This window comes from Schistocerca cancellata, chromosome 5 (genome assembly GCF_023864275.1).
Source record: "Schistocerca cancellata isolate TAMUIC-IGC-003103 chromosome 5, iqSchCanc2.1, whole genome shotgun sequence".
Lineage (NCBI taxonomy): Eukaryota > Metazoa > Arthropoda > Insecta > Orthoptera > Acrididae > Schistocerca > Schistocerca cancellata.
In genome coordinates, this window is record NC_064630.1 from 77,579,118 (window position 1) to 77,600,553 (window position 21,436).

Sequence of the window (21,436 nt, forward strand, 5' to 3'; positions counted from 1 at the left end):
ACTGCCGAGACTGTAGCCAAGGGTTTTATCTTCTCAAGGATTGCTAGGTTTGGTTGTCCGACCACAATCACCACCGACCAGGGTCGGCAGTTTGAGTCTTCCCTGTTCACCATTTTATATAATGTCTGCGGCATAAAGAAAATTCATACCACAGCCTACCACCCACAAAGCAACGGGTTAGTAGAACGGTGGCACCGTACCCTAAAAACTGCCTTCAGGTGACATGACTGCCTCTGGTCTGAAGCACTTCCATGGGTGCTGCTCGGCCCCCGTTCAACTTTCAAGTCCGATCTACAGGGAACTATCTCAGAATTAGTTTTCGGGGAGAACCCCATCCTACCAGGGGAACTCATTCAGCCTCTGGTATCCGAAGATTTCCCCCCCCCTCCCTGGATTTCATAAGTCGCATGGGCACTCACTTAAATCATGTACACCTGCACCCACCTATCAGCCAATTCCCACCAGACACTTGTGTGCCAACCGCTTTCAACACTTGCTGCCATGTAATGTTGAGAGATGATTCGGTCCGACAACCTCTGCAACCACCTTATCTCGGCCCATTTAAAGTCCTCTGGCGGGGCGATACAACTTCCGACATCATCGTCAAAGACAGTTCGCAAACTGTTTCGTTACACTGACTCAAACCAGCATTTGTTGACCCTGATGCCCCTCTGCTGGCTCAGTCTGATTCTCTTAATGACTCTCCCACCAGTCTCCCTCATGCCGTGGTGTCCGACAATGTTTCTCCTTGGCCCACCATGCCGATTTGTTCACTCGACGCCTCCCCGTCACGTTTCATGGGCTTCTCAGACACATCAACCTCCACCCCCTGTGCAGGTTTCGCTGCTAACCTCATCGACTACGGAGACACCCTCTCAAATAGTCACCCTGCTCTGCAATGTACCCCCACACTGTGTGGACAACATTTCAATTGTCACTCTCGACAACCAAGTTCTCATTCTACTCACTGACATTGCAGCCTTGCCACCCAATCATCTGTTGAAACGTCAGTGTTGTGCATAGCCTCACCCTCCCTCATGAGTGCGACCCAACGACAATTCGCGCCTTCATCTCGCCGGACGGCTCGATTAGCATCCGGGCTTGTCACACCTACACTACGCCATCCGCCATTCCACCCAGCTCTTGGGCTGGCCGCCGCATCGTCCATCCTCGCTGGCTCAACGACTTTGAGGTGGACCTGCTTCCCATCGCTCCGCCTCCGCACCCCACCCTGGTCGAGGTGGAGGTCCCGGGCGTGCGTCTACCGTTTTGTACGACAACGAACAGCGTCGATGCCCACATGGTCTTCCCTCAAGACTCACCTCACCTGCGGTACTCCGTACTGGGGGGGAGGGGAGGGGGGGTTGCAAACCCTACCTTCAGGAGCACAGAAAGAGGAAGAAAAATCAGAGAGGAAAAGGATCTGTACTGATGTCAGGCTATTAAAATTTGACAACACATTCCCAGAATCATCCCACACATGTTCCCGGAGAGGGGAAAAAGAATAGGAGGAGGATAGACCTACAGCATGAAAAGAGGAGAGGTGCTGCAAAGGCTGGGGACCCGTGGAAGCAGAGAGGTTATGCTGCTGTAGGTGCATATTTTGCAAACTTTCCAGAATCACACTTTAGGGATGGAATCTACTCCCAGAAACATGTTGGCCTGGGTGCACTGCCTTGAAAGAAGATTATGTTAAAAATAAGATTATTTTTGACTTAAGAAACACTATATTGTTCTGCAAACATGAGAATTTTCCTCACTGGCTTTGTAGGTTTGTTCAAATGACTAAGCACTACGGGACTTAACATCTGAAGTAATCAGTTAATCAGTCCCCTATACTTAGAACTTCTTAAATGTAACTAACCTAAGGACATCACACACATCCATGCCCGAGGCAAGAATCGAACCTGCGACCGTAGCAGCAGCGCGGTTCAGGACTGAAGCGCCTAGAACAGCTCGGCCACCACGGCCGGCTGTAGGTTTGTGAAAATGGAATAAATAAATAAATATAAATCAAACACTAATGTCACTATATCAGCCTGCACAATCATAAAAAATATACATCTTGCTCTCATTAGTGTTACTCAGCAACATTTCAGGATCTGAATTCAATATACTATTTGTAGAAGATGATTTTTAAACTAATAAAAGAGGATGTAAAAACGAATTATCAATACAAATATGTATTATTGAATAGCTGCATAGGTTTGTACCTTCCAAAGAAATGGCTATAACTGTTCTGCTGCAGCTTCGAGGCTGGACCCGGTGGATGAGATTTCTTATTCTCATTTCCAATGATTACAATTGCAAGATGAGAAGAGTAGAGGCATAGGAAAAAGAGCGGATATGCAAATAATATAGGATAGAATAGTAATGGCCAAAATGACAAAGGCTAAATGTAACACAAGAGTACCAAAACTGACTTGGTAGTTTGAAAATCTGCGAATTTTAAGTGTGGCACCTTGCAACATTTCTGACATGTTACCATGAGCATAGCAGATGGATATTCCATACAAAAGGCACACTGTAAAGAGAACAGTCATAGCCAGAGAACTGTGTAGCATACTGTAATGATTACACACTTCAAGAAAGTCTATTTGCATTATTGTGTTTGTTGTTCTCCTAACATCTTATTTATTGTATGTTCTGAAAGGTTTCAACTGTAGGCAACAAACTGAACACTACCAGCATGTATTCAAGAAAAAGTTTTTGAATTTACTCACTTGTAAAGAGAAATTCTACTCTATGATTCAGTGTTAATTTTGCTTTTTTGCAAACAATAATAACTTGGATATGTTATACTTATTATTTGTGGTATTGTGCACAATTTTGCTAGCACATAATGTCAGACAAACTAGCCAACGTCTAGTGTATGTTAATTGGAATGGAAAAGTTTAGTATAAAATGAAACAGAAACATCATAATTGTAAATATCTAAAACTAGCACACATAGCTGAAAAATAAACAATCTTATAAACATAACACATTTAAAGATATTTCAAATAACGAGTTATGTATGTGAGGCTACTAAAAAAGATTGGGTCTTCATGTGACATAACACAGAAAATAATTTAAGCCATATGATTTTAAATTATATAAATAGTTCATAGTCTGTAATATTATATTTTTGGAGGAATACTATCTTAGAATATGGTTTGTTGCTGTTTCTGAATAATTCATGTTTGTTACCTCCAGCATAAATGAATGTCCAATGTCGAGCTGTTTGTCTAAACATGTCCTGATTTTCTTTGAACTGCTTTGCTACAACAGCATCTTGAGGATCATCTGGCTCAGCTGCAGCCAGAAGTGCCTGAAGGGACAGCAGAACTGTTCTCAGTGTCATTGCAGCAGCCCTGAAACACAAATGTAGGATACCACAAAGAAAAATAAATGTGTGAAGTACAGTGAACTAGCAAATACCATGGACTTGCAATGACTACTGTAGATATGGTGTCACCTATAATTACGTTGGTGCATAAGTTCACAGCATTTTTGTTTTGCACATTGGTATTTTGGTTGCTCTGGGTTTATTTATTGATTTACATTTTTTATTTGTAGTTCACTGTTGCATGAGTTTACATATTGTCATTCTGTCATTAGGAAATAGTGAGTGGAGTTGTGGGTGCCAGAAAATGGAGTGCCAACTGGAGAAATTGGAACATTTTGGACACACTCTTCTGTTTGAGTTCCAAAGAGATGAGACAGCAGCTGAGGTAGCCAGAAACATTTGCACTGTGTATGGGGGTAATGCAACTGGACAGAGCACGGCAAGAAAATGGTTTTCTTGTTTTAAGGAGGTTTGTTTTGACATTAATGACTCTTCAGTTCATGAAGACCTTTATTATTATTATTATTATTATTATTTGGGTTGAGGAGGGCGCTCAACATCATGGTCATCAGCACCCTGACAAAACAAGTCAGCGTGCAAATCTCATGGGTGGGTTCAAAGCATGCTGTGGAGATGGTTCAAAAAGCAAGTGTATGGGTACTGCATGCTCTAAGCTAAAATCACAAAAATCAGCAGGTGGCCAATGTGCTTGCTCGTCATTAATTGTCTCATGAACAACACTGAACATTCCTTTCGTGTATCATTTCTGGTGATGAGAAATGCTGTCTTTACACTAATATAAGGAAAATAAAGGAATGGTTGAGCCCAAACAAAGAAGCAACTCCCCATAAAAAGACCTACACACACCCGCACAAAAGGTAACATCATGCATCTGCTGCAGAAGTGATGGTGTGGTGTACAAACTGCTTCCCTGAGATGTAACCATCTGCTGAAATGTATTGTTAACAACTGAGATGCCTCACAGGTGCAACCCAGAAACAATGACCAGGAAGACAGCATGAAGTGATGCTACTCCACAATAATGGTTGCCACATTCCACTAGACTGATCTTGTGACCTCAGATTTTCATGTTTTCTATTGAAAAACCTTCAAGGAACTCCATTTCCGGATGAAAATGTGCTCCGAACTTGGCTCGACGAGTTCTTTGCCTCAAAACCTTGTGATTTCTTGAGTCGCATAATCTAAAAGTTAGCCCAGCATTGGCAGATTGTTGTAAACGGTGGAGGAGAGTATATCAAACAATGGAAAACCCATTATATTGATGACCAATGTCTCTTATGTTTATCTGTTGTGCTTATTAAACTTATGCAAAAATGCTACAACCTTATGCATCTACCCAATAGTATGTTTTTATGCCATTATATGCTTTAGAGACCACTGCAAGTTCTATACAATTTGTCTTCTTTCTTTTTTGCCCATGAAGCTGTTGGCAACACTGCATCCATCACAAGCTACTGAGTAACCTCACTGTTTGAAATTGTTGCTATTAATTTCCAAGCTATTATTACTTGAGTGAAAGATGGGACAAGTGTTCCAAGCAGTTTTGTGTAAAAGTAGGGAAAACTTGTAGAATTATTTGAAGTTCTGACGCAGGCTTACACAAATGATGCTCTAGGTTAATTGCAATGTTACCAATTTTTTCCAGTTTGAAAGTAGCTGTCACAAAACTGAAGGTGACTTAACCAGGAATACATTCAACTCCCAACTAGTGATGCTTAATAGTGTGCTTCCGGGTATTCTGCAGAGTTGCTATTTCTAGTTTCTGTACAATATTTAAATGACGGGCCCAGTCACCTTTGTCACAAACTGTGAGTTTTGCTGTTATGTGTACTCACTGCCTGGACTCCAACCATTCTGTGAACTGATGATTTGCTCCTTGTTTTTCAGAGGTCACAGCAGTATTCCACGAAACACAAATTCTTCCAGCATTTTCCAACTCTGGTGGGTATGGTGGCCAATGAGATTTCAATAAATTGAGTGCCAGAGCCCCAAACGTTATTTGACCTGAAACCCTTTATCCCTGCTAATTAGGTTTTCCAATGTCTATATTTTGATACTCCCCTTAATTATGCTGTCCCACAAACTTTGTGTTTGTACCGTAATACTGGTCAATTCATTCCACAATTATATTCGAGGTAGTGCTTGGTGCCAGTTGATTTGCTTCATTGTTTTAGTCTCTAATGTCCCTAGCATCTTTGTTTGATTATTCGGATAGTCTGCCCCACTTAAGACATGCCACATTCGTTGGGAAGTGGTACACATCCAGCTTTCAGAGGCCTAGATTGTTTTTAACATTACAAACAATGCTTTTTATTTTAGCTGAAGAGAGCAAAATACACCGTATGTCACGTTTCACTCGATGCTGGGCTGGGTCGGTCATCAAAATACTGTGCAAAAAATGGAAACAACAAGTCGGCAAAACATCCGGACACACACTATTAATCAGTCACGCCAAGAAAACCTGAGAGGTCATAGCAGTGCTTAGAGTGTCAAGAATCTGGAGCACACTAACACTTGTCTGTCAGGCGGCATGCAGAAATTGTTGAAATCTCAATTGCTTCTTGTCATAAGTTTTAACTGAAAAAATAAACATGCATCAAGTTCTAGCAAAGTTGTTCTTTGTTTGATGACGTAAGAGCAGAAGGAATTTTGAGTTAATGCTTGCAAGGCTCATTCTCCTCCTTTCTATTCTTTTGTGACTCTACAGCTCAATGTGTGAGCATTGCCCTCTTCAACAATTTTCCAGTCATTTGCTAGAACTCCCCCCAATCCATTTTTCAGAGATTCTGACTGAATTCTCCCATCTAATTCTCAGCTGACTGTACTCTGAATTTCCTTGTAATACCTTTCAGGATACTTCTGCATCACTCATCAAAGGTATAGTTTCCCACTGTTATTGAAGCCAGCACGTTCTCCTTCCATGTCTTCCTGGCAGGCACATTTTTTGTTTTCTGTTAGTTAATGTTTAATCTCATATTTATGCTAGCCTGTTAAAGGGTGACTCTTCCACTGCCTTTCGAGTTCTTGTCACTATACCCATATCATCTGCATAAGCAAGCATCTGCACTTATTTATGGAAGATCATCCCCCTGTTAAAAATGTTTGCATCTCTCCCCACCTTTTCCAGAGCAGCATTAAAAAGGAGACAGGCCAATGCGTCTCCGTGCCATATTCCATTTTCAATGTTTAGTGTATCAAACATCATTCTTCTCATTCTTATGCTCCTTTGTGTCTCACTCATTGTCATTCTCACTAGCCGTACCAATTTTCTGTGGATTCCCAATTCAGGCAGGGCATGATATAACTACTCTATTATCTACACCATCATATGCTGCTTTAAAGTCTGACCCTGGCAGCATGAGATGGTGGTCGTGTGTGTGTGTGTGTGTGTGTGTGTGTGTGTGTGTGTGTGTGTGTGTGTGTTTACTTCAGAAGATCTTTTGGCCGAGTGCTTGCTTGTTTAGCAGTGTTTTTGTTGTGTGTGTCTGCAACTCAAGATCTCCACTATATGATGAGTAGCAATGTATTCTTTTCATAATACTGTCATTATTCCATGTTGGATTTTCCATTGTTTGACAGGCTGCTTTAAAGTCTGTAAAGAGGTGTCTCCTCTAGGATTTGCCTTAGGGTACAAATATGCTCTACAGCTGACTTTCTTGGAGAAATCCATACTGATATGGCACCGTCTCTCTCTGAATTACTGGGAGGACATGGTTGAATAGCATGCTGAAAAATACTTTATACTCCGAGTTAGTTATCACATTGTAACTTATCTCCCTTCTTATATATGGGGCTTATTATTCCTTCTTTCTAAAGCTGGGGCATTTTCTCCTCTTCCATTACTAAAGCAGCCATCTTTGAGAAGACCCATTCCAATTTGCTACATCCTTGCTTAAGCAGCTCTGCTGGCATATAGTCTGTTCCTGCTGCATTGATGTTTTCTAGATTCTTCATGGCAGTTCAAATTTCTTCTAGGTTTGGTGATCTATGCTATCAGAGTAATTATCTCTGTCTCTTGATGTCATTATTCTGAAGTTGAAGAACTTTTTTGAAGTGTTGGCGCCCTCTTTCACGTCTCTCTTTCCCCTCACTTAAAAATTTTCGTTTCATCCTTTTTCAGGCTTGTTTTACCACCAAAGGTTTTCCATGGCGCATTTACTCCTCTGCACAATTTCCTTGCCTCACCCTTATTCCTCAGAAGCCCCGTTTCTTCAGTCTTTGTTTCATCCACTCTCTCCCCTTGTTCTTTGGTGGGTCCTCTATTCAATCTCATTTTTCTTTATAATCTTCAACCATACTTCTTGTACACTGTGACTGTAGCATCCTTTTATATGCCATGTTCTTTTCTTCAATTACTATTTCGCATTTGACATGAAACCATCTTATATGGCTTACTTCACTTCCCCACATTTCATTTTATGATATCTCCACTGTGCTTTTAATTTTTCCCTATATTTGATGTTATTGCATTCTCCAGATTTTTCAAATATCCATGATTTCCTCTGCTGGTACTGCTCTCTGATTCAGCCAATTCTCGAAGTGCTATATTATATTTAGGCGTACTGGGTCGTGTTCCTTGCACTGCATTGGAGATCCTAGCACTCACTCATGGCTATACTGGGAAATGATGCAACTCTTTATTTGAGCCTCTTAAGGCTCCTCACATCCAATAGAACTGATCTGTGCCCCAAACCTATAAGCACATGGTCAATTTGACTTATTACGTTTCCATCTGATGATATCAGATGGAGTAGTGTGTTTACATTTTGCGGCGTGCACTGCAGCTATAGCGGTTATAAGCTAGATACTGACAAACTTATTTGTGTTCTGTAATACAGTTATTAAATTTAATAGATTTCAGCAGTGTTGCGTGCCATTTGTGGCGAAATAACGACTTAATAAACTTTTGTAATCGTTCGCTCGCTGTGTTTTAGAGAGTTTTCAGTGTGTTGAAGTCGTTAGTAATTTTCGTGCTTTAGTTTTCAACTGACGTTTATTATTCTTTCTAGTGAAATATTTCAGTAAAATTTTCATATAGTGTTTTAACTTCGCTTAGTGTTACAGTGGTAGTTTTAATTTTTTGGTTGTAGCTAATAATTTTGTGAAGTTTTGCTGGTATTGGTATCGGCTGTGTTGTAGTAGTATTAATACAAGTAGCTGCTTTCTTAGTACGCAGAGAATTTCGAGACTATTATTGTTAGTTCTTAAATAGTTCTACTGGTGTAACTAAACTTTGGTAATGTAGACGTATAGGTTCCCCCCCCCCCCCCAGTAACTGTAAAATTTACCATGAGTGAAAAGTGTGGGCTCTGTCATAGGTTTGTGAGTAGTGGATTACGGTGTGGGATTTGTTCAAAGTATTTTCATTGGGGGGAATGCAGTGGGGAAGCCAGTGGTCATTTTAGGGAGATCCTCTCCTGGGAATGTAGAATCTGTAGTAAAAACAAGTTAATAGAGGAGCAGGAGCGTAAGATCTGTGCCCTTCAGGTGCAGTTACAATGCGCAAAATAGGAACTAGATAGGTTGAGGAGGGTGAAGGGTGGTGGGGAATGGGAACTGGCAGTTGGCAAGAAGGTAGCTAGGAAGAGGAGGTACTCAGTTTTACTTTGCATACATGCAATAGATACGACCGTCACGAGTTGAGTGGAGAGGAGCCTCGTGTAGCCGTAGATGTAGATAACTTGCAGCAGTCCTCAGCAATTAGGAGGCCTAGGTTAGTTGCCAAGTCTAGCAGAAAGAAGGTTCTGCTGCTAGGTAGTTCCCACGGTAGAGGTGTGGGCCAGCAGTTGCAGGGAGTGTTGGGGAGTGTTGGGGAGTGAGTACCAGGTCACCAGCATTGTGAAGCCTAGTGCAGGGTTGGCTCAGGTGACTGAAAGCACAGGGGAGTTATGTAAGAATTTTACGAAAGAGGATCAGGTAGTGATAGTGGGTGGAGCAGGGAACAGTCAGTGGTGACAGGGAACAGTCAGTGGTGACTTGGTTAAGATAGCTACTCAAACTGGTGGTACTAATGTGCATTTCGTGCAACTGTTTCAGCATCATGATCAGCCTCACCTTACTGTGGCTGTTAGGCGCGTTAATGTGGGGCTGGGGAGGGCACTGATGGTGGAGGGCATGGATCACATCTCAGTGGTGCCAGTTGGGTCTATCAGTAGATGGGGTTTCACTAGGCATGGCCTGCACCTCAATAGGTATGGGAAGGGGAGGCTGGCTACGCTTATAGGTGACAGTGTAGTGGGTGGTGGTGGTGGTGGTGGTGGTGGTGGTGGTGGTATCACTCATGGAAAAATTCCTATAGTAGTTGGTGTTAGGTCTGCACCTTTTTTAGACTGAAGTCAGGTATACCTGCTTAAAGGAAGTGCCTCTAACTAAGGGCTCACCTCCAGAGGATGTAATGTTTCCAAGTAGAGAAGGAATTAGCATATTTCATCAAAATATGAGAGGTATTAGAGATAAAGTTAGCGAACTGCCAATAGATGCTAACTCTGAAATTATCGGTATATCTGAGCACCACTTAAATAATTTGATAATTCAAAGGCTTCCTTTACCAGGCTACAGATTAGCTGGCTGTTTCTCAAGGAGTTCCTCGTGGGGTGGGGGAGTGGCTCTGTACGTAAAAAACAGTATTTCATTTGAATCCATAGACGTATCACGACACTGCACTGAACAGATATTTGAAAGTTGTGCAGCATTAGTTGAATTTAGTGAAACTAAACTTCTAATTGCCGTTGTTTATAGGTCCCCTAACTCCAACTTCAGAGCATTTTTGCTTAAGCTAGAGAGGGTTCTTGATTCACTTTGTAGGAAGTACCAGAAAGTAGTTCTATGTGGTGACTTCAATATTAATTTTGTACATGATTGTGCAAGAAAAAGCATGTTAGTAGATCTCCTAAATTCATATGATCTGATGCAAATTGTGTTTTTTCCAACTAGGGTGCAGGGGAACAATAGCACAGTCATAGACAATATTTTTATTCATTCTTCATTACTAGATGGGCATTCTGTTAGTAAAAGGGTGAATGGCCTTTCAGACCATGATGCACAAATTTTAACACTAAAAGGTTTTTGTACTCTAACCAATGTCGTATTTAATTACAAACTATGTAGGAAAGTTAATCCAACAGCAATAGAGAGTTTTTCAAAACTTGTCAAGGAACAAGAGTGGCAAGATGTTTATAGTGCCAATAATATAGATGATAAATACAATGCTTTCCATAACACATTTCTCATGCTCTTTGACAGTTGCTTTCCATTAGAACATTCTACACGGGGTACTAGCAGTAATGGACAGCCCTGTTGGCTGACTAGTGGGATAAGGATATCATGTAGAACAAAGCGGGAATTATATCAAAATGTTAGAAGTAGTCACAATCAAGCTACTGTAGCCCATTACAAACAGTATTGTAAGGTGCTTAAAAATGTTATTAGCAAGGCAAAAAGTATGTGGTATGCAAATAGAATAGCTAATTCACAGGATAAAATTAAAGCCATATGATCAGTTGTGAAGGAAGTGTCTGGTCAGCAGCACAAGGTTGACAATATAAAGTCAGTTTGCAGTAATAATATTCCTGTTACTGATAAATCAGATATATGTACAGTATTTAACAACCATTTTCAGAGCATTGCTGGTGAATTAAATAAAAATTTAGTATCTACAGGAAATCATATAAATTTCTTAGCAAATGCCTTTCCGAGATTGACGTCTGAAATACTCCTCTGTGATACAGACAAGAGGGAGATTGAGACAATAATCAAATCACTGAAGACTAAGGACTCTCTTGGTTATGATAGAGTGTCTAGTAGAATATTAAAGTACTGTGCTGCACATGTTAGTCCTGTATTTAGCCATATTTGTAATTTTTCCTTTAGGAATGGTCAGTTTCCTGAGCGATTAAAGTACTCAGTAGTAAAGCCGCTTTATAAAAAGGGAGAAAGGGATAATGTAGATAATTTTAGACCTATTTCTATGCCATCAGTGTTTGCAAAAGTTATCGAAAAGGCTGTGTATGTAAGGTTAATTGATCATTTTATATCACACGATTTTTTATCAAATGTACAGTTCGGCTTTAGAAGTCGTTTGACAACTGAAAATGCTATATTCTCTTTTCTCTGTGAGGTACTGGATGGGCTAAACAAAAAGTTTCGAACACTTGGCGTATTTTTTGATTTAACAAAGGCATTTGACTGTGTTTATCACACAATATTGCTCCAGAAGTTGGACCATTACGGAATAAGGGGAGTAACTCACAATTGGTTCACCTCTTACTTTAGCAACAGGCAGCAAAAGATCATTATTCACAATGTTGATAACGGCTGTGATGTGGGATCTGAGTGGGGTACTGTCACGTGGGGGGTGCCCCAGGGATCAGTGTTGGGGCTGCTCCTGTTCCTTATTTATATAAATCACAGTAAGACTCAGTTTTTACAGTTCCTAACACACAGTTCAACAAAACCTGACATTTTAATCTCACAGAACGGGCATATGATTAGTGAAACTGAACAGTTCAAATTCCTAGGTGTTCAGATAGATAGTAAGCTGTCGTGGAAAGCCCACGTTCAGGATCTTGTTCAAAGACTTAATACTGCCATTTTTACTAATCGATCGGTATCAAAAGTGAGCGATACTTCAACACGTAAATTAGTCTACTTTGCTTATTTTCATTCACTTATGTCGTATGGTATTATGTTTTGGGGTAACTCCTCCCATTCTAGAAGGATATTTTTGGCTCAGAAATGGGCGGTTCGGGTTTGAGTTCACGAACCTCTTGTCGACCTCTTTTCACGAGTCTGGGCATTTTGACATTGACCTCTCAATATGTATATTCCTTATTGTCATTTCTTGTTACCAATATTAGTTTATTTCCAACAATAAGCAGCTTTCACTCGGTTAATACTAGGCAGAAATCAAAACCTCCATTTGGATCGGACTTCCTTAACTCTTGTGCAAAAAGGTGTGCAGTATACTGCTGCATCCATTTTCAATAAGCTGCCACTCGAACTCAAAAATCTTAGCAGTAATCCACGCGCTTTCAAATCGAAACTGAAGTGTTTCCTCATGGGTCACTCCTATTCTGTCGAGGAGTTCCTTGAAAAATTAAGATGATTCTCACTGTATTGCTGATAGCGTTTGCTTAAACTTATGGACTGATTTTCTTTCAGGTTTATGAACATTTATTTTTATCTGTTATTACTTTTTATGTTCATGTACTGACACGTTCCATGACCCTGGAGATTTGCTCCTCAATTTGGTCCTACGGAACTTGACATTTAAATAAATAAAATCAGTGCTTCTTTGTGTATATCTTTTTGTGGGAACAGTATTGAACCCACAACCACATTTTTAGATGCTGCAGATAATATAAATCTTGTTCTGTTATCATTGCTTGAATGTTTGATGTGAAATCTCATTGTGGCCATAAAGATCTGTTCTTACCCCACTTGAGCATTTAGATCACCAGCTACTATTTTAATGTCATGGCCTTGATGGCCATCATATGTTCTTTTCAAAAGTTCAAAGACTACTTTTTGGTCTTCCTCCTCAGATTCTTTGGGTGTTACTTATAAGCACAGAATTTGCCCTTTATCTTGAGTATTGATAACTTTGGCTAATACATGTAAACCCAATTACCAAATGTTTTAGTTGGTTATGTACCAAAAACCTAGTGACAAACTCTTGTTTCCTCTTGCTGCTGCCTTAAAATATATGATTACCTTCCTCTTTTATAGAATCCTGCTTCCAGTCCACCTTACTTCTTGCACCACTATGATTATCTGTTTCAGTTTCGTTATTTGATCCAGCAACACTCTCAAGGCTTCTGGGCAATACGTAGAACCCACATTTCATTTTCTCTCCCCAAAATTATTTGTCCATTATAGTCAATACTTTCCATGCCAAGTCCATCATCATTAATCTGTTCACCTTTCCTTCCCTGAAATTTCACAACATGCTCCCCCCCTCCCCTCCCCCAAGCACGGGTTGTCAGTCCTATGTCCAACTTCTGTCAGAGGATGGTTAATTTTTTAATCAGGGTTTCCTTCACTTAGCCTTTGAAGAATTAAAACCATCAGCTCTTTATTAACCTCAAGGAAGAGGAGGCCTCTTCTGCTGGCCGTGTCATTTCAAAGGATTCCTTTTCCACCATAACTGCCATTGGGGTCTTCGCTGTATCACTGGCTAGGAGCTCTTATTAGGTACTGTCATCTGGGTTTACAAGGGTCTTTGTGAATAATCTGACAGTGGTAATGCATTCATATACAGTTTCATCATAGGAGAGAGAAGTTTTGGGTTTACAGCTGCAACACAGAGAGAAAAGTCTTACCATCACAGTGAGATGGCAAAATATCTCATGAGGGCATAATCAGCATAAGTTTTAATTTAATGTCAAAGTGATGCTCACTCTCATATTCCCCCACAAGGAGAAATGATCATCATAATAAAATAAGAGAAATCAGAACTCACACGGAAAGATTTAAGTGTTTTGTTTTTGCTGCAGACTTTTCGGGAGTGGAAAGTAGAGAAATAGTATGAAAGTCGTTCAATGAACCCTCCGCCAGCCACTTATGTGTGAACTGCTGACTAGTTGTGTAGATGCTGACACAGAACTCCATAACTTCAACAGTTCTGTGCAGAAGATCAGGCGACTGTCCCGCCCAGCCCACACAACGATCCATGAAAATTTTTTTTGTTTTAAAAATAACTGCTGAAAGGATGCCCTTTGAAATCATTGATGACATTAAGGAGAATTCATTGGCAGTGAAGAGAGTTCCAAAAAATGCTGGTCAGAACAGAAAGGCAAAATGAAGAAACGGCTTCCAATCTACTTTTAATGTATTATAATGGCATCAAGAGCCCGCACAACCAATGTAATTATAAACATTCGTAACAACACATTTTAAAAATATTTATCTATTCAAAAGGTTCTATACTAAATATTCTGGATGCACAGTGCTCTGCAGCTTGCGTAAATTTCATGAATGATAATTTTTGTACATTCAGATTACAGCTGGCAATTTATCTTTTTATATTATCACTGTATCACTACTCTTACCTCTCATATTCACATATGTTGAGTGTCAATAAAACAAACTAACCAGTTACCACTCATCAAAATCTACTTACAAACACCTGGTTTCTTTACACATTCTATAGATCATATTCACAATCAAAATTATGACTTGGAATTTCATTACTTACTGTTATACAAGAGGTTTTTGTGAGACGAGATATAACTTCAAATTGTTTTTAGCGAATTTGTGTCATTTGTCAGAAATTTTTAGTTTTACCTTATGATATTCAGCTACAAGGCATATACTCTTACAACTTTTGTCATATTATTTATAATGCAAAAGTGTTCTTGTGTCATTGATAGTTCTGGATATCTTACCAATTTTTCTTTCCTGAAAATGCTCTTCTGCCAGTAGTGACAAGTTTTCACTGGTAATTTTTTAATTGTCAACTAATTTTCAAAATAGATCTACTTGTATGACGAAACCTGAAAGTACTACCAACATTTCCAACATTATTAATTCAACGTTAATTGAAATGTAAGAGTTGAACATTCTGCCAACATTGAGGTCATTACAGGTTGTGCACCAGCATAAGAGGACTAATTTTGGAGGGCAGGAATTTGCTCAATGCCCCTCATCTTCTGCCCCTCCTCCTCCTCCTCCTCCCCCCCCCCTCCTTGTCCATCTCCTCTTTCTCCCTTTCTCAGTCCATCTCCTCCTCCCTACCTTCGCCTCCTCCTCTCCCCTCTCTATTGTGCTGTGAGTGTATGTACTTAAACTAGAAAAATGAGCAGTAGTATGAAAGCTAACAAAGTTTCTATGCTTCTGTGTCTATGCACAACACATTAATCAGTTATGTGTGAGAAATTGACTTTCCTCACATTTATGTATTTCTGAATTTTCTAGGTGCTGCACTGTGCTTCAGACATCACAGAACAGTGTGTTTTAAGTAATATAACTGAACACTGTGAATCACATAAAGGAAAGGAAGAATAATTTTGAAAGATATAATCTGAGGAGTGACTGGCACTTAGTTGGCATCTGCTGGTAGATTAAGATAAAAATTGATACATTAGCCAAAAATGGTGTAATTTCATTGGTAATTTTCCCCACAGCCATCTGAACAAACTTTGATGACAGCATCTGGGAATATTCAAATTTAGAATGATAAAACTTTTAAATACAGATGTATCCTTCTCATGCTGTTTTACAAAGTTGAAATTAGTTATTTTTAAAACATCCGTCTACACACACACACACACACACACACACACACACACACACACACACACACACAAAGAGAGTCAAGTTCATGATTGGGCGGTAATGGAAAAAGCTAAAAAAATTACGATATATTATCTGCAAAATATCATTTTGCAATCTTATAGGTGACTGGCCACGTCATATGCAAGAAAGCTGAACAAAAGGGTGGTATAAGAAATGAAGTAGAATATCTTTTCAGTTCACAAATTTATTCAGTCTGTACACAAATTTTCTTTTAAGAATATACCTATGACACTCTAAAGGAGGTCAGTGTTAGGAACCCAAACAAGATACGGCAACTCACTGAAAATCCTCCTTTGATGTGAATTCCGTGCCAATCACAAACTCTTTCAACAGTCGAAGCAGATGGAAATCACTGGATATAGCACCAGGGCTGTTGTCAGGGTGGCTTTGTATCTTCAAACAGTGGCACTGTAACAAGCCACATGTGCTGTTGACCAAGCATGCCTGGGCATTATTGTGTGATAACACAATGATTTGTTTGTAGCAAACTAAATCCATCTTCAAGAGCTGCCTCATTGCAACTGCCTCAATCTGTTGTAATGGTGGACAGTTACTGCTCTATCTTGGTGAGTAAACCAATGAGAAACATATACTTATGATCCCCGAAGAGCATCAGCATTATCTCCATTGCAGTGAGAGAGGATCCTGAACTTCTTGAAAGATGGAGATGATGTATGTTGCCATCACAGAAGCTTGCTGCATCATTGGTATCATATGCTGCACTAACATTTCATCCCCTGCAACAATACAGTGCACAAACTGCACTTCCTCCTCATGGTATAGTATCAAGTACATGACAGAGAATCCCATCGTAGTAACTCTTACCTCATGCAAGTTACCTTGGAGCTCTGGATGAATATTTTTCTCTTTTATCAGCAACTTATGACAGAAGTCTTATTCTGCTCCCAGCAAGATGTTCATTGTCTTACCAATAATAGTAACATTTTTTTAGCAAAATGAAGAAGAACATTACCTTAGTATCAGATTTCATATAATGTCTTCTCTGGACTAAAAGTTTTGAAATTCTAACAATTTAAAACCTCTCACTGTGTTTCTGGATCCAATATCTGATGGTACATAAGTGTCTATAATAAAGATGTAGCCAATCTGTCCTATTGGTTATGACACTCTTATAGTACAGAAAATGGGAGTGATGTGTTTGCTATCATAACTGCATTCAGTGTAGCATTGACTAAATGACACACATTTCAAGAAAATACAATAAAATGATTTTTTTTTTCAAGTTTATTAAACCAGTTCTCCTAATAACAGCACAAGACAAGTGATATACTGGAATGAGTTACCCCACATTTCAAAATTAAGATGAGAGAAATAACAGCAGGAAAGGGATGAAATAAATTAGTACAGTTCAGGCAATACGATGAAATCCTGTTATGTCCAAGACATTGTCAGAAATAAATATTTACAAAAGATATCAACACAAGGAGTCCTTCACTGGCAGAAAAATTCAAATATTCAAAAGAAAATTACGAAGGAAGGCCATAAACAAAATAAGGAATCCTCGAAAGTACACATAATAAATATAGAGAAGAAAGAATGGGATATACCACTAAGGTTAGAAATCATAGGGCACGAAACTGTTTGTTAAATCAGTTCAATGCTTAAAGGAAAATCCAGGATGAAATGTAACAATATTACGAAAAGGAGAGTTGCCACTCACCATACAGTAGAGATGCTGAGTCGCAGATAAGCACAACAAAAAGACTGTCACAAATGAAGGTTTCGGCCAGTAAGGTCTTCATCAAAAATAGACGACACACACACACACACACACACACACACACACACACACACACAAAGACGACTGCAGTCAACTTTCCTTTTCATAATATTGTCACTGCTTAAAGGTTGTGATATAAATACAATATACTGACTAGTATTTTATTTCCTAATTTTTAACCTTGTATGAAGTAAAACAAAAAGTACATAATTAGGACAACACACTTTTGTTTACAGCTTCCAATTTTTCACCTTTAAATTGCTTTTCAGCACACCATTGAGAGAAACAATAAATGAGTCTGCACACAAACAACAAACAAAATTCAAAAAAAATCATAAGACTGATTCTATACTATCTGAATTGATAGACAACGGGCAGAAAAATTGGGCAGCCACAACTCATTTGATTTTTATGGAATTGGAAGCAAAGGTAGTGAAATGCATCCACCAAACCCAACAAATGGTAGGCACACAGGAAAATGGATAGTAATGGTCCCTATACTACAATGAGTGTACTTGACTGTGGAAAAAAAAAAATCATAGTTTCTCTAGAATTGCATGTTGCAACACCAAATTTTAAATTCACATGTGCTATAGTGGTGTAAATTGTTACGTAATAGATTCATACGATTGCAACGTAACCTCCTCAAAAGGCATGCTTACTCCAGCATTACAGCCATTGAAACTGTGTTGTGCAGAGGTATTATCTTTCCCACAGAAATTATGAACTGCAGTGTTTGAGTTTTGAATTGTATTACAACACTGTGTTCCACCTGAACTGATGGATGGAGAGAAGGGTCAAGAGAGCCATTTCATCTTTTTTTTCTAATATCTATTCTGAATACTTTCAATTTTTATCGGCATGGCGTATGTAAAAAGGACAAAGTAAATGCAGCGTGAATACAACTTAATAATGGTATGGGTTTGTTAATTTTTGTTGAGACTATATTTGGTGATGGAAAGACAAGGATTCACAACAGAATTTACAAAATGTTTTTATGCTAATAATTGTGCATATTATTTTCTGTGATAAGACATATGCCATTTAGTGTCTTTAACTGTCAAATCCACATTAATTCTACAGCATTGGGGCAACTGCTAAACATCTGGCATGAAAAAAAACTTCTCAGATGAGACAGAATTAATGTATAAAGAAGCATTTGTGAAGAATCTGCACTGATACCAATAATCACTGTTACTATGCGTCCTTTTTGACATCATACAGTATCAATCAAATGTATGGCAAGACAGAGGACTTTTTTTACAAAAAGTATTGGCTATATCACCTCAATGGTGGAATCATCAAAGCTGAAAGTAACATCGAGCATAATTAAGGAAGTGTGGTAGGGCAATTACTATTCATTATATAAATGATTCACTATACAGCACCAATTATCATCTCTGACTATTCATGAAAGAACACTACGAAACTAATGATGATACAGCTTATTAGCACCTGGTGCAAAGAGTGGCAAGTGAGTTTCAACACAAACAAATGAAACATAATGAACGTAAACAAACAAAAACCTGTTATCCGATATAGATTATATCATAATTGGCTAGAGCCTGTGAATACTGTGAGGAAAGCAGATGCCATGGCAAAGTTAATTGGAATAAGCCTTAAATAACATAACACGAAGGTGGACTCATACGAAACATTCGCCAGATAAAATCTTGAATGTTGCTCTTTCATCTCTGATTCTTACCCAAAATGAATAATAGATGAGGTGAAAAAAAGTTCTTAAAGGAATCATTTGATCTTAAAGTAATCATTTGATTCATTTAAGGGTTGAATAATGGAAGGAGTAAAGGTAACAGCTCACCATATACATAAGGTGTAGAGTGACAGAGCCAAGAGTGAAAATTTTGCTAAACTTTTGGACAATGTCCTTCTCCAGAGACAATCTCTACAGAACACACATACATCTGCATGGCTACATTTTACTGGCTGACTAGTGGGAGTCTGTAAGACATGCAGGTATGCGAATTCTGTATTAGCTCTCAAAGATAAAACTGCCCAAAGCTTTAGCAACAAGCTCAATTTTGTTTATGTATCTACAGATCACTCAATGCCTCAACTACACACCTTCCAATATTTATATTCCACTGGTGGTTTTCATTTACTATCATTATAGGTCTGATTAATCAAAATTGGGGTAGGAGACTGCTGTTAACCCCCCTCCCCCCCCAAGCAAATAAATAAAAAATAATAAGATCTGCACAAATATCACCAAATAATGTCAATGTTACACTTAGAGAAATTCAGAGACTTTCAAAGGCATACTGTTTGTTGTTCTTACACCTAACCTATTCACTAGTAAAATAGGAGTGGACAGAAAGGAAGAGAGGTGTAAAATTCATACACTTTGCACCATTTTACTCACTTCTTTGCAGAATATAAATGTAGATGTAAATGCAGTCTCAAATCTCAAAAAGGTGGGAAAAATATCCTCCAATTCACTCAAGTTACCTATTGAATCATAAGTTAAAAGAGTCCCTGTGGTACAATTTATACAATGTTATTACATTTTATATAAAATTATTGCACATTTTATTTTAATGTTATTTGAATCAACTACGTTAATGAAAGTGATAAAGAAATACATACCACTGATCTTTTAATATGTCCAAACATATTGCACCTGTTACAGACGATATATTTGGGTGCCAGATTTTTGTTATAAACCGTACCTGGAATAAGATAAAAATTTATAATTACATTTTCAGAACAAGACAGTCCAATTCAATGTAAAGAAAGCTTCAAATATAAAGTTTTTATTGTGTGATCATGTGTAGGTTTTACTAGTTTCGACAGTATTGAGCTGCCACCTTCAGATACACAGTGTACAGGTTAAGAAATTATGCTGCCCAATAAACCTCATTTTTGTTTTTGTGCCATCATAATGGACTCAAAAAAGGCAGTAGAACATTAAGAAATATAACTGTGTTCACATGGCAAGACAAGAGTCATTTAAGTGTGGCACATCAAGAAGTATTGCATGTGCCTGGGTTGGCTGCAGGCTGGGTATGTAGCGGCAGCCAACTCAGGCACATGCGACACATCTTTGTGTATCACATTTTTATGATTCTTGTTTTGCCATGTGGACACAGTTATATTTTTTATGCTCTACTTTCTTTTTATTATGAGTCCATTATGATGGAACGAAAACAAATGTGCAGTTTACTGCATGACATGATTTCTTAACCTGTAAACTGTTCATCTGAACATAGTAGCCCAGTCCTGTCACAACTAGTAATCCAGTGTACCTACACACGATCAAGACAATAAAAACTTCATATTTAAAGTTTTCTTTACAATGAATCATTGATCACTCTCCAGCCATTGATGTCAGTTATTTACTGAAATGAAATTCATATGCTTACCAGTAACGAAAGTAGATGCACAGGGGTCGTTTGATAAGTCTGGTAAATTTCGATGAAAGAATGTAACATTTTTCTTTGCACCTTCAATGCTGGTTAGCTTGTTTATTCCAAAGATTGTATAAAGAATTTCAACAATGTACAGTTCATTGTTGACAGCCATCTGAATTGGTCAGTATGTCAACTGCGATTGAAATGAAGCAAATCAAGTTTCATGTTGTTATTAAAAATTTTCATTTGAAGGTCTGGACTGCCACACAAATCAGAACAGAACTGAATGAAATTCACGCAGACTTTGCACCATCATTGAACACCATTTACCTATGGATTACTGAATTTAAACGTGGTTGGACAAGCACCAAAGATGAAGTGCACTCTGACCGTCCCACTGAGTCACCATCTACATCTACATCGACATTTATACTCCGCAAGCCACCCAACGGTGTGTGGCGGAGGGCACTTTATGTGCCACTGTCATTACCTCCCTTTGCTGTTTCAGTCGCGTATGGTTCGGGGGAAGAACGACTGCCGGAAAGCCTCCGTGCGCACTCGAATCTCTCTAATTTTACATTCGTGATCTCCTTGGGAGGTATAAGTAGGGGGAAGTAATATATTCAATACCTCATCCTGAAACAAACCCTCTAGAAACCTGGACAGCAAGCTAAACTGCGA

The 21,436-nt window shown here is 38.9% G+C and overlaps 1 protein-coding gene across 2 annotated transcripts in view; it reads right to left on the bottom strand.

The window, feature by feature from the left end:
• The window catches only part of LOC126187827 (ubiquitin-conjugating enzyme E2-22 kDa), a 104,124-nt gene that overhangs the window by 27,079 nt on the left and 55,609 nt on the right, over positions 1 to 21,436 (bottom strand). The window contains exons 2-4 of one of the 2 annotated variants that reach the window (XM_049929126.1): positions 19,992 to 20,074; positions 15,924 to 16,380; positions 3,190 to 3,353 (exon numbers count right to left, since the gene is read on the bottom strand). In XM_049929126.1, the coding sequence (XP_049785083.1) occupies positions 3,190 to 3,353; positions 15,924 to 16,159 (400 nt within the window). In that variant the 5' untranslated portion in view covers positions 16,160 to 16,380; positions 19,992 to 20,074. The remainder of the gene's footprint in view (positions 1 to 3,189; positions 3,354 to 15,923; positions 16,381 to 19,991; positions 20,075 to 21,436) is intronic. The other variant, XM_049929125.1, reaches the window with a different exon arrangement.